This window comes from Scyliorhinus torazame, chromosome 19 (assembly GCF_047496885.1).
Source record: "Scyliorhinus torazame isolate Kashiwa2021f chromosome 19, sScyTor2.1, whole genome shotgun sequence".
NCBI classification, from domain to species: Eukaryota; Metazoa; Chordata; class Chondrichthyes; order Carcharhiniformes; family Scyliorhinidae; genus Scyliorhinus; species Scyliorhinus torazame.
Window position 1 is genome coordinate 87,836,496 of NC_092725.1, and position 14,411 is coordinate 87,850,906.

The 14,411-nt window shown below is 48.2% G+C and overlaps 1 protein-coding gene across 3 annotated transcripts in view; it reads right to left on the minus strand.

Annotated features, from left to right (window-relative positions):
• osbpl8 (oxysterol binding protein-like 8) overlaps nucleotides 1–14,411 on the minus strand; it is a 386,181-nt gene that overhangs the window by 71,700 nt on the left and 300,070 nt on the right. For all 3 annotated transcript variants that reach the window (XM_072484706.1, XM_072484705.1, XM_072484707.1), the window contains 2 exons: nucleotides 11,311–11,409; nucleotides 10,854–10,950 (listed from right to left, as the gene is read on the minus strand). In XM_072484706.1, the coding sequence (XP_072340807.1) occupies nucleotides 10,854–10,950; nucleotides 11,311–11,409 (196 nt within the window). The remainder of the gene's footprint in view (nucleotides 1–10,853; nucleotides 10,951–11,310; nucleotides 11,410–14,411) is intronic.

Sequence of the window (14,411 nt, forward strand, 5' to 3'; positions counted from 1 at the left end):
CCTGAAGCTCCTCTCCGCCCTTTTTAATGGGAGCTCGCCAAACCCCCTCTCCTGGTCCCCTGGGTGAACCACGAACAGCTCCCTCTTCCCCATGTTGAGCTTGTACCCCGAGAAATCCCCGAATTCCCCAAGGATCCTCATTACCTCCGGCATTCCCCCCACCGGGTCCGCCACATATAACAGCAAGTCGCCCGCAAAGAGCAACACCCTATGCTCCTCCCCACACCGCAGCAACCCCCTCCAGTTCCTCGACTCCCTCAGTGCCATAGCAAGGGGTTCAATCGCCAATGCAAAGAGCAGGGGGGACAGGGGACACACCTGCCTCGTCCCTCGGTGCAACCGGAAGTACACGGACCTCCTCCTGTTTGTGGCCACACTTGCCAACGGGCCCTCATACAACAGCCTAACCCACCTGACAAACCCCTCCCCAAACCCAAACCTCTTCAGCACCTCCCACAGGTACCCCCACTCTACCCTATCGAAGGCTTTCTCAGCATCCATCGCCACCACTACCTCCGCCTCCCCCCCCCTCGCCAGCATCATGCTAACGATCAAAATCCTCCGCCCCTTCACGAACCCCGTCTGGTCTTCGTGGATGATCTGTGGCACACAATCCTCAAAGCTAAGACCTTCGCCAGCACCTTGGCATCTACGTTTAGCAACAAAATCGGCCCGTAAGACCCACACTGCATGGGATCCTTGTCCCACGTCAGGATCAAGGAGATCAGTGCCCGGGACATCGTCGGTGGCAAAGTCCCCCCCTCCCTTGCCTCATTGAAGGTCCTAACTAGCAACGGGCCCAACAGGTCCATATATTTTTTATAGAATTCGACTGGGAAACCATCCGGCCCCGGTGCCTTCCCTGCCTGCATGCTTCCTATCCCTTTGGTCAGCTCCTCCAGCCCAATCGGGGCCCCCAATCCTGCCACCAGTTCCTCCTCCACCTTCGGAAACCTCAATTGGTCCAGGAAGCAGCCCATCCCTCCGTCCTCCAGTGGGGGCTCGGACCGGTACAATTCCTCATTGAAGTCCCTGAAGCTGCGTACGGATTCCGAAGCTGATGCGCCAGCATCCGGCTTCCCTTTTCCCCATACTCGTAAATCGCCCCCTGGGCCTTCCCTCACTGCACCTCTGCCTTCCTGGTGGTCACCAGGTTGAATTCGGCCTGGACGCTGCGCCTCTTCCTCAACAATCCTTCCTCGGGCACCTCCGCATACCTCCTGTCTACCCTCACCATCTCCCCCACCAGCCGCTCCCTCTCCCCCCGCTCCCTCCTCTCCTTGTGGGCCCTAATGGAGATCAGCTCTCCCCTAACCACCACCTTCAGCGCCTCCCATACCATCCCCACTCGGACCTCCCCGTTATCGTTGGCCTCCCGGTACCTCTCTCTACTTCCTCGGACCCGCTCGCTCACCTCCTCGTCTGCCAACAGCCCCACCTCCAAGCGCCACAACGGGCGCTGGTCCCTCTCCTCCCCCAGCTCTAAGTCTACCCAATGCGGGGCGTGGTCCAAAATGGCTATCGCCGAGAACTCGGTATCCTCTACTTTCGCTATCAGCGCCCTGCTCAAAATAAAAAAGTCGATTCGGAAATAAGCCTCATGGACATGTGAGAAGAATGAAAATTCCCTAGCTCCTGGCCTTGCAAATCTCCAAGGGTCCACCCCTCCCATCTGGTCCATAAACCCCCTCAGCACTCTAGCCGCTGCCGGCTTCCTACCCGTCCTAGACCTGGAGCGATCCAGTGCAGGATCCAACACTGTGTTAAAGTCTCCCCCCATTATCAGGGCCCCCCCACTTCCAAGTCTGGGATCCGACCCAACATGCGCCGCATAAAACCCGCATCATCCCAGTTCGGGGCATACACATTGACCAGTACCACCCTCTCTCCCTGCAGCTTACCACTTACCATTACGTACCTACCGCCATTATCTGCCACAATGCTCGACGCCTTGAATGACATCTTCTTTCCCACCAAGATCGCCACCCCTCGATTTTTGGCATCCAGCCCCGAATGAAACACCTGATCTACCCACCCTTTCCTCAGTCTTACCTGGTCTGCCACCTTCAGGTGTGTCTCCTGGAGCATAACCACATCCGCCTTCAGCCCCTTCAGGTGCGTGAACATGCGGGCCCGCTTGACCGGCCCATTCAGTCCCCTTACATTCCAGGTTATCAGCCGGATCAGGGGGCTACCCGCCCCCCTTCCCCGCCGACTAGCCATACCTCCTCCTCGGCCAGCCACATGCCCGCACCCCACGCCCGGCCCGTTCCCCACGGGGGCAGACCCCCGTCTCGACCCCCCCCACTCGCTCCAGCTCCCCCTTGACCATAGCAGTAGCAACTCGATTCCCCCCCACCCACCACCGGCTAGGACTCATCCTAGCTGTTTTACTCCCCCCATTGCACTTCCGCAAGTCAGCTGACTCCTGCTAACCCCGGCCACTCCCGCCCCTCCTTCGACTCATCCCCATGTGTGACACACCCTCCTCTTCCGTTCCCCATCCACAGGCTACCCGTCCCCCTTCCATCCTAAGCACGGGAAACAACCCTCGCTTCCCCGCCCCGGCCCCGCCCCCTCCAGTCTTCAGCGCGGGGACAAAGCCCACGCTTTCCACGTACACTGCCCCGCCACCTCTGCCGCAGCTCCTTTTACAGGCCCAGTCCGCTCACCCCCGACTCGGGCCTCCCCCTCCCCCGCGGGGCCCCATCTCACCGCCGGCCATCCACCCCTGTTCCCTTTGCTTACCCCCCTCCAAGAGCCCCCCCGAGCAACCCAACCAAAACAGTGCCCAACCCACCCTAACCAACCAGAAAGAGAAAACACAAAAGAAAAAAAAGAAACCAAGAGCAAAGGACCCCCCCTCCAAAAGTAACATATCAACCGCAATCTCCAAACGCCCATCCCGACCCTCAATCTGTGTCCAACTTCTCGGCCGGAACAAAGGCCCACGCCTCCTCCGGAGACTCAGAATAACGGTGCCGGTCCTTGTAGGTGACCCACAGTCACGTCGGCTGCAACATGCCAAACTTCACCCCCTTCCTGTGCAGCACCGCCTTCGCTCGATTGTACCCGACCCTCCTCTTCGCCACCTCCTCACTCCAGTCCTGGTATTCAAACCTCCGCGTTCTCCCACCTGCTGCTCCTCTCCTTCTTGGCCCACCTGAGCACACACTCCCGATCAGCGAACCGATGAAACCGCACCAGCACCACCCGCAGAGGCTCGTAAGCCTTGGGCCTCCTCGCCAGCACTCTATAGGCCCCTTCCAGCTCCAGGGGCCCCTGGAAGGACCCCACTCCCATCAGCGAGTTCAACATGGTGACCACATAGGCCCCCACGTCCGGCCCCTCCGGGAGGCCCAGAATCCGCAGATTCCTCCGCCTCGATCGATTTTCCATCTCCTCGAACCGCTCCTGCCATTTCTTGTGGAGCGCCTCGTGCGCCTCCACGTTTACCACCAGGCCTAAGACCCCGTCCTCGTTGTCGGAGATCTTTTGTCGGGCCTCGCGGATCACCACCCCCTGGGCAGTCTGTGTCTCCAGCAGCTTATCGATAGAAGCCTTCATCAGCTCCAGCAGGTCCGCTTTAATCTCTTTGAAGCAGCGCTGGATACCCTCCTGTTGCTCCTGCGCCCACTGCATCCATGCTGCCTGGTCTCCGCCCGCCGCCATTTTGTTCTTCTTCCCTCGCACCTTCTTCGGGTCCACCACCACCTTTTTAGTCGCCCCGCTTCTGGTAAAAGCCATATACTATCGGGGAATTGTTGTAATCTCCTTCCCACATTGGGAAAAGTCGAAAAAGTGCCGTTGGGGGCCCTGAAAAGAGCCCAAAAGTCCGTTTTTGCGGGAGCCGCCGAATGTGCGACTTAGCTCCGCATAGCCGCAACCGGAAGTTCCAAAGGCTTCTTTTCTAAGTGGCGGGCTGTGACTAGTGGTGTTCCACAGGGATCAGTGCTGGGACCTTTGCTGTTCATAGTATATATATATATATATATATATATAAATGATTTGTAGGAAAATGTAACTGGTCTGATTAGTAAGTTTGCAGATGACACAAAGGTTGGTGGAATTGTGGATAGCGATGAGGACTGTCAGAGGATACAGCAGGATTTATATCGTTTGGAGAGATGGCAGATGGAGTTTAATCCGGACAAATGTGAGGTAATGCATTTTGGAAGGTCTAATGCAGGTAGGGAATATACAGTGTACGGTAGAACCCTCAAGATTATTGAAAGTCAGAGAGATCTAGGTGTACAGGTCCACAGGTCACTGAAAGGGGCAACACAGAGAAGGTAGTCAAAAAGGCATACGGCATGCTTGCCTTCATTGGCCGGGGCATTGAGTATAAGAATTGGCAAGTCATGTTGCAGCTGTATAGAACCTTAGTTAGGCCACACTTGGAGTATAGTGTTCAATTCTAGTCGCCACACTACCAGAAGGATGTGGAGGCTTTAGAGAGGGTGCAGAAGAGATTTACCAGAATGTTGCCTGGTATGGAGGGCATAAGCTATGAGGAGCGGTTGAATAAACTCGGTTTGTTCTCACTGGAACGAAGGAGGTTGAGGGGCGACCTGATAGAGGTCTACAAAATTATGAGGGGCCTAGACAGAGTGGATAGTCAGAGGCTTTTCCCCAGGGTAGAGGGGTCAATTACTAGGGGGCATAGGTTTAAGGTGCAAGGGGCAAGGTTTAGAGGAGATGTACGAGGCAAGTTTTGTTTTACACAGAGGGTGGGTGCCTGGAACCCGCTGCCGGAGGAGGTGGTGGAAGCAGGGACGATAATGACATTTAAGGGGCATCTTGACAAATACATGAATAGGATGGGAATAGAGGGATACGGACCCAGGAAGTGTGGAAGATTTTAGTTTAGTTGCGCAGCATGGTCGGCACGGGCTTGGAGGGCCGAAGGGCCTGTTCCTGTGCTGTACTTTTCTTTGTTCTTTGAAAAGAAGGCAAAAAAGCAGATTCCACTGACCAGGCTACCTCAAGTCTCCCTCTGCCTTTAGACAGCCCTGATGTGACAGGGATGGTGTGTGCTATTTAAGCATGTGTTACCATTTTATTTAAAATTAAACACTACATTGCTTACGGAACCATTTTACAAGTAGATTAAGTTACTTATATTTGAATGTGTGTGTTAGAAATATGGTTGATTTATTCATTCCAATAACTTGAATTTACACATAAGTTCACCATGTCTCTCAGAAATGTCCCAAAGGCTTCACATGAAATCAAATACAAAGTGCAATCGGAGCGTTTAGCAAAGCAGTCATTTTGCAATTGCAAAGTCGTGCAAACAGCATCAAGATGAATGACCAGTTGAGTTTATTTAATACAACAGCAAAATACTGCAGATGCTGGAAATCTAAAATTAAGACAGAAAATGCTAAAAATAATCAGATCTGTTGTGTAGCATCTGTGGAGTCAGAAACCGAGTTAACGGGCAGAATTTTCCAGTCACGCCCTCCCTAAAACTGGAAATTCCTGTCCGAGGTCAACAGATCTCTCAATGTTCCGTCAAATTTTCCGTCCCACCTTCGACGATTCCTGCCACTGGCAGGATTGGAAACTTTACCCTAACGTTTCAGATCGATGACCTTTCATCACAACTGGGAAAATGTGAGAGAGGTTTAGAACTAGGGGAAGGTGGGAAAAGAACAAAAGGGAAAGTCTATGATAGGATGGAAGACAGGAGAGATTAAATAATTTGCTTCTTTTTCCCATCTTCACCATACTCCAAACCTATTACACTCCTAAGGTCAGTGACTGGTAAGTAGTGTTTCTGTTTTCTTTTCATTGGTATATTGATATATTTTTTTCTTCGTTGTTTATTTATTTATTTAATTTTGGGGGGTAAATTGTAATTGTTGAAGTTAACCGAAGGTTTAAGACATGGCAGGAGATCTCAGACCCGTGTCATGCTCCTCGTGTGCGGTGTGGGAGCTCAGGGACACGTCCACTGTCCCTGGCTCCTTCACGTGCAAGAAGTGTGTCCAGTTGCAGCTCCTGTTAGACCGCTTGACGGCACTGGAGCTGCGGATGGACTCACTTTGGAGCATCCGCGATGCTGAGGACGTCGTGGATAGAACGTTTAGCGAGTTGGTCACACCACAGGTGAAAGGTACTGAGGGAGATAGAAAATGGGTGACCAAAAGACAGAACAAGAGTAGGAAGACAGTGCAGGTGTCCTCTGTGGTCATCTCCCTGCAAAACAGATATACTGCTTTGGATACTGTTGAGGGAGATGGCTCACCAGGCGAAGGCAGCAGCAGCCAGGTTCATGGCACCATGGCTGGCTCTGCTGCGCAGCTGGGCAGGAAGAAGAATGGCAGGGCTATAGTGATAGGGGACTCAATTGTAAGGGGAATAGACAGGCGGTTCTGCGGACGCAATCGAGACTCCAGGATGGTATGTTGCCTCCCTGGTGCAAGGGTCAAGGGTGTCTCGGAGCGGTTGCAGGACATTCAGGGGGGGGGGGGGGGGGGGGGGAAGAGCCAGCTGTCGTGGTGCACATAGGCACCAACTATATAGGTAAAAAACAAGCTGAATTTAGGGAGTTAGGAGTTAAACTAAAAAGTCGGACCTCAAAGGTAGTAATCTCAGGATTGCTACCAGTGCCACGAGCTAGTCAGAGTAGGAATGTCAGGATAGATAGGATGAATGCGTGGCTCGAGAGATGGTGCAAGAGGGAGGGATTCAAATTCCTGGGACATTGTAACCGGTTCTGGGGGAGGTGGGACCAGTACAAACCGGACGGTCTGCACCTGGGCAGGACTGGAACCGATGTCCTAGGGGGGGTATTTGCTGGAGCTGTTGGGGAGAGTTTAAACTAATGTGGCAGGGGGATGGGAACCGATGCAGGAAGTTGGAAGGTAGTAAAACAGGACAGAAACAAAAGGCAGTAAGGGGGAAAGAGTAAGGCAGAGAAGCCATAGTCAAAAATCAAAAAGGGCAACAGTACAAGGTACAGTGGCTGAGGTGAAAACATTAATGGTAAGCGACGCGGCGGGTTGTTACATGAAGATATGGGTTCAACGACAAGGAAAATTAGGAGAAAGGTTAAGAGGAAATATAAATTAGGAGAGGTTACTGATCGAGGTGTTAAGATTCAGAACAGAGGTAAAAAAACAAGCATAAGTGTACTTTACCTGAATGCTCGTAGTATTCGGAATAAGGTAAATGAGTTGATGGCGCAAATCATCGTGAATGACTATGATTTAGTGGCCATTACTGAAACATGGTTAAAGGATGGTCACGACTGGGAGTTAAATATCCGAGGGTATCAAACTATTCGGAAGGACAGAGTGGATGGTAAGGGAGGTGGTGTAGCTCTGTTATTTAAGGATGACATCCGGGCAACAGTAAGGGATGACATCGGTGCTATGGAGGATAAGGTTGAATCCATTTGGGTGGAAATCAGGAATAGTAAGGCGAAAAAGTCACTGATAGGAGTAGTCTATAGGCCACCAAATAGTAACATTATGGTGGGGCAGGCAATAAACAAAGAAATAACTGATGCATGTAGAAATGGTACAGCAGTTATCATGGGGGATTTTAATCCACATGTCGATTGGTTTATCCAGGTCGGTCAAGGCAGCCTTGAGGAGGAGTTTATAGAATGTATCCACGATAGTTTCCTAGGACAGTATGTAATGGAACCTACGAGGGAACAAGCGGTCCTAGATCTGGTCCTGTGTAATGAGACAGGATTGATTCAGGATCTCATAGTTAGGGATTCTCTCGGAAGGAGCGATCACAATATGGTGGAATTTAAAATACAGATGGAGGATGAGAAGGTAAAATCAAGCACTAGTGTTTTGTGCTTAAACAAAGGAGATTACAATGGGATGAGAGAAGAATTAGCTAAGGTAGACTGGGAGCAAAGGCTTTATGGTGAAACAGTTGAGGACCAGTGGAGAACCTTCCAAGCGATTTTTCACAGTGCTCAGCAAAGGTTTATACCAACAAAAAGGAAGGACGGTAAAAAGAGGGAAAATCGACCATGGGTATCTAAGGAAATAAGGGAGAGTATCAAATTGAAGGAAAAAACATCCAAAGAGCAAAGATCAGTGGGAGACTAGAGGACTGGGAAATCTTTAGGGGGCAACAGAAAGCTACTAAAAAAGCTATAAAGAAGAGTAAGATAGATTATGAGAGTAAACCTGCTCAGAATATAAAAACAGATAGTAAAAGTTTCTACAAATATATAAAACAAAAAAAGAGTGGTTAAGGTAAATATTGGTCCTTTAGAGGATGAGAAGGGAGATTTAATAATGGGAGATGAGGAAATGGCTGAGGAACTGAACAGGTCTTTTGGGTCGGTCTTTACAGTGGAAGACACAAATAACATGCCAGTGGCTGATGGAAATGAGGCTATGACAGATGAGGACCTTGAGAGGATTGTTATCACCAAGGAGGTAGTGATGGGCAAGCTAATGGGGCTAAAGGTAGACAAGTCTCCTGGACCTGATGGAATGCATCCCAGAGTGCTAAAAGAGATGGCTAGGGAAATTGCAAATGCACTAGTGATAATTTACCAAAATTCACTAGACTCTGGGGTGGTCCCGGCGGATTGGAAATTAGCAAACGTGACACCACTGTTTAAAAAAGGAGGTAGGCAGAAAGCGGGTAATTATAGGCCAGTGAGCTTAACTTCGGTAGTAGGGAAGATGCTGGAATCTATCATCAAGGAAGAAATAGCGAGGCATCTGGATGGAAATTGTCCCATTGGGCAGACGCAGCATGGGTTCATAAAGGGCAGGTCGTGCCTAACTAATTTAGTGGAATTCTTTGAGGACATTAACAGTGTGGTAGATAATGGGGAGCCAATGGATGTGGTATATCTGGATTTCCAGAAAGCCTTTGACAAGGTGCCATACAAAAGGTTGCTGCATAAGATAAAGATGCACGGCATTAAGGGGAAAGTAGTAGCATGGATAGAGGATTGGTCAATTAATAGAAAGCAAAGAGTGGGGATTAATAGGCGTTTCTCTGGTTGGCAATCAGTAGCTAGTGGTGTCCCTCAGGGATCAGTGTTGGGCCCGCAACTGTTCACAATTTACATAGATGATTTGGAGTTGGGGACCAAGGGCAATGTGTCCAAGTTTGCAGACGACACTAAGATAAGTGGTAAAGCAAAAAGTGCAGAGGATACTGGAAGTCTGCAGAGGGATTTGGATAGGCTAAGTGAATGGGCTAGGGTCTGGCAGATGGAATACAATGTTGACAAATGTGAGATTATCCATTTTGGTAGGAATAACAGCAAAAGGGATTATTATTTAAATGATAAAATATTAAAACATGCCGCTGTGCAGAGAAACCTGGGTGTGCTAGTTCAGAATTCGCAAAAAGTTGGCTTACAGGTGCAACAGGTGATTAAGAAGGCAAATGGAATTTTGTCCTTCATTGCTAGAGGGATGGAGTTTAAGACTAGGGAGGTTATGCTGCAATTGTATAAGGTGTTAGTGAGGCCACCTCAGTATAGTGTTCAGTTTTGGTCTCCTTACTTGAGAAATGATGTACTGGCACTGGAGGGTGTGCAGAGGAGATTCACTAGGTTAATCCCAGAGCTGAAGGGGTTGGATTACGAGGAGAGGCTGAGTAGACTGGGACTGTACTCGTTGGAATTTAGAAGGATGAGGGGGGATCTTATAGAAACATATAAGATTATGAAGGGAATAGATAGGATAGATGCGGGCAGGTTGTTTCCACTGGCGGGTGAAAGCAGAACTAGGGGGCATAGCCTCAAAATAAGGGGAAGTAGATTTAGGACTGTGTTTAGGAGGAACTTCTTCACCCAAAGGGTTGTGAATCTATGGAATTCCTTGCCCAGTGAAGCAGTAGAGGCTCCTTCATTAAATGTTATTAAGATAAAGGTAGATAGTTTTTTGAAGAATAAAGGGATTAAGGGTTATGGTGTTCGGGCCGGAAAGTGGAGCTGAGTCCACAGAAGATCAGCCATGATCTCATTGAATGGTGGAGCAGGCTCGAGGGGCCAGATGGCCTACTCCTGCTCCTAGTTCTTATGTTCTAAGCTTTCCCAGTTCTGATCAAAGATCACTGATTTGAAACATTACCTCTGCTTCTCACCCATGCTGCCACACCTGCTGAGTGTTTGCCGCAGCATTTTCAGTCTTTAGTGTTCAAGGAACGAATGTTGACGTGCACACCATCTGCTGATCTTGCTTTTCTTGGAATAGTGCTAAATAATCTTGCAATATTAAACTAAACAGGGGTTTGGATCTTGGTTGAACATTTAATCCAAAGGCAGCATTGTAATATGGCACTCTACTGGATTATCTCTTCATGTCTTGCTGTTGGGATTAAAAGCAGACAATGTTTTGATTTAGGGAAAGAGTGTTACCAACTGAGCCAAGCTGACACTCACACTATGAAATAGAGTGAAACCTAACTAATCGGAAATGCAAATACTGCTTAGTAAATAGGAAAGGTCTTTGAATACTCTGTTATCAATGCACTTCTATAGAGATATAGGTTGTCTGATATTATGTTACTTGTCTACCAAATCTGGGTACCCTCACTTAGCTTTCCCTGCTATGTCCCCACCCCCACCATTATGTGTCCATGCTGCCCAGCCCTCTTTGGACACAGATTCAATGCACAAGCACAGAGGTGAAAAATATTTGGTGGCTTTTCAGTTGTGTCAAAAATGATTTTGTCTTTGGTCATGTTCACACGCCAATTTAAAACTGGAGGCTAATCCTTGAAGGAAAACCTATTTATTAGTTGAATGGGGTTGAAACTTAAGTCCTTCTACAATTTGGCACATTCTGTTTCCCCATTTGAAATAAATTCATTCTAATAGTTTCTGCACAAGTTAAAAAAAAACTCACCATAAAATTTTGATTTGGCCAAGATGCTACCAGTGACACAAAATCCATCTTTTCTATTACTGACATAGAATGCAGAGACAGGAGGATGATGAGACACCTATTAAGAGACAATTCAGTAAGTGGCAAAAGTATTTGAGCAGAAATCAACATTTGAATTTGTTAAAATATTTTCAGTACATGACTGACATTTCACACTAACAATTGTGAAATACGTGACTTTTTAAAGTTAAAGATGCAACTTCTCTGCTACAGAATTATACTTTGCACAACATGCAACAGAGACAAGTACAGGACACCTAAAGATGTATTGCAAAGATTGTAAAAACTGTTATTGTCATCCTTAAAGTGAAACAACAAACAGATTGCAAATAATTTTTGAAATAACCATTAAAAACTATAAATTCAATAGTGCTCCAGAGACAGCAGCCAGTTCTTGATGATTAAACTTCTCTTATACCTGTTCTGCAATGTAGAATGTCCTGCTATTTGCTTTTGGGTGAATCCACATACATCGGAATGTTTCACCAAGAATTGGATTGTAAGGTTTCTTCAAGCCCTGTGTGTGAAAAAAAAATTGCTGTAAAACATTAATTCTAGTCAAAACAAAACCAAAATCGTTAATAAAGCCAAGAATTTAAACAGAGAATTTAGAAGTAATTATTGCTTTTTGCTTTCTATCAAGGATAAAAGAGCAAACTTGTTTACATATAGCACTATATCATGTCTCTCAAAAAACCCAGTGATTACATACAATGGATTATTTTGAAATGCAATGATTGTTGGGTTAGACAGTTATTATATACAGTGCCACACACATGCATTTAGAAACCTTTCTGACCAACCTTTTAGTTTCTAGAAGTACTGTGAAAAATGATTGCATGAAATGCAGGAAATATGCAGGGAGCCGGAGATTTAAAAGTGGGGGAGGAGCGGGAGATTTAAAAGCGGGAGAGGAGTCGGTGAGTTAAAAGCGCGGGAGAGGAGCCACCTCCTCTAACCTAAGGGGTTGAGTGAATATCAGGTAAGCTCTTTCTTTCTTTTTCTTGTTTTATCCGCAAGTTATCTAGAGGGGATGGTAGGGAAGGCAGTGCAATGTTCCTCCTGCAGAATGTTTGAGGTGAGGGACACTGCCAGTGTCCCTGCTGATTTCACCTGTGGGAAGTGCACCCATCTCCAGCTCCTCAAAGACCGCGTTAGGGAACTGGAGCTGGATGAACTTCGGATCATTCGGGAGGCAGAGGTGGTCATAGATAGAAGCTTCAGGGATGTAGTTACTCCGAAGAATGAAGATAGATGGGTGACGGTGAGAGGGGCTGGGAGGAAGCAGTCAGTACAGGGATCCCCTGTGGTCATTCCCCTTAGTAACAAGTATACCGCTTTGGATACTGGTGGGGGTGCCGACTTACCAGGGGTAAGCCATGGGGTACAGGTCTCTGGCACAGAGTCTGCCCGTGTTGGTCAGAAGGGAAGGGGGGAGAGGAGTAGAGCATTAGTCATTAGGGGGACAGATAGGAGATTCTGTGGGAACGAGAGAGACTCGCGGTTGGTGTGTTGCCTCCCAGGTGCCAGGGTCCGTGATGTCTCGGATCGTGTTTTCGGGATCCTCAAGGGGGAGGGGGAGCAGCCCCAAGTCGTGGTCCACATAGGCACCAACGACATAGGTAGGAAAAGGGATGGGAATGTAAGGCAGGTATTCAGGGAGCTCGGGTGGAATCTTAGAACTAGGACAAACAGAGTTATTATCTCTGGGTCGTTACCCGTGCCATGTGCTAGCGAGACGAGGAATAGGGAGAGAGAACAGTTGAACACGTGACTACAGGGATGGTGCGGGAGGGAGGGATTCAGATACCTGGATAATTGGGGCTCATTCTGGGGTAGATGGGACCTCTACAAACGGGATGGTCTACACCTGACCCAGAGGGGTACCAATATCCTAGGGGGGAAATTTGCTAATGCTCTTCGGGAGGGTTTAAACTAACTCAGCAGGGGGATGGGAACTGAATTGTAGCTCCAGTGTACAGGAGGTTGAGCGTGGTGAGGTCATGAGTAAGGTTTCAAGGTCACAGGAGTGTACCGGCAGGCAGGAAGGTGGTTTGAAGTGTGTCTACTTCAACGCCAGGAGCATCCGGAATAAGGTGGGTGAACTTGCAGCATTGGTTGGTACCTGGGACTTCGATGTTGTGGCCATTTCGGAGACATGGATAGAGCAGGGACAGGAATGGTTGTTGCAAGTTCCAGGGTTTAGATGTTTCAGTAAGCTCAGGAAAGGTGGTAAAAGAGGGGGAGGTGTGGCATTGTTAGTCAAGGACAGTATTACGGTGGCAGAAAGGATGTTTGATGAGGACTCGTCTACTGAGATAGTATGGACTGAGGTTAGAAACTGGAAAGGAGAGGTCACACTGTTGGGAGATTTCTGTAGGCCTCCGAAAAGTTCCAGAGATGTAGAGGAAAGGATTGCAAAGATGATTCTGGATAGGAGCGAAAGTAACAGGGTAGTTGTTATGGGGGACTTTAACTTTCCAAATATTGACTGGAAATGCTATAGTTCGTGTACTTTAGATGGGTCAGTTTTTGTCCAATGTGTGCAGGAGGGTTTCCTGACACAGTATGTAGATAGGCCAACAAGAGGCGAGGCCACATTGGATTTGGTACTGGGTAATGAACCAGGCCAGGTGTTAGATTTGGAGGTAGGTGAGCACTTTGGTGATAGTGACCTCAATTCAGTTACGTTTACTTTAGCGATGGAAAGGGGTAGGTATATACCGCAGGGCAAGTTATAGCTGGGGGAAAGGCAATTATGATGCGATTAGGCAAGACTTAGGATGCATAGGATGGGGAAGGAAACTGCAGGGGATGGTCACAATTGAAAAGTGGAGTTTGTTCAAGGAACAGCTACTGCGTGTCCTTGATAAATATGTACCTGTCAGGCAGGGAGGAAGTGGTCGAGCGAGGGAACCGTGGTTTGCTAAAGTAGTTGAATCACTTGTCAAGAGGAAGGAGGCGGCTTATGTAAAGATGAGACGTGAAGGTTCAGTTCGGGCACTTGAGAGTTACAAGTTAACCAGGAAGGATCTAAAGAGAGAGCTAAGAAGAGCCAGGAGGGGACATGAGAAGTCCTTAGCAGGTAGGATCAAGGAAAACCCTAAAGCTTTCTATAGGTATGTCAGGGATAAAAGAATGACTAAGGTAAGAGTAGGGCCAGTCAAGGACAGTAGTGGGAAGTTGTGCGTGGAGTCCGTGGAGATAGGAGAGGCGCTAAATGAATATTTTTCGTCAGTATTCACACAGGAAAAAGACAATGTTGTCAAGGAGAATACTGAGATACAGGCTACTAGACTAGGCGGGATTGAGGTTCATAAGGAGGAGGTGTTAGCAATTCTGGAAAGTGTGAAAATAGATAAGTCCCCTGCGTCGGATAGGATTTATCCTAGGATTCTCTGGGAAGCTAGGGAGGAGATTGCAGAACCTTTGTCTTTGATCTTTATGTCGTCATTGTCTACAGGAATAGTGCCAGAAGACTGGAGGGTAGCAAATGTTGTCCCTTTGTTCAAGAAGGGG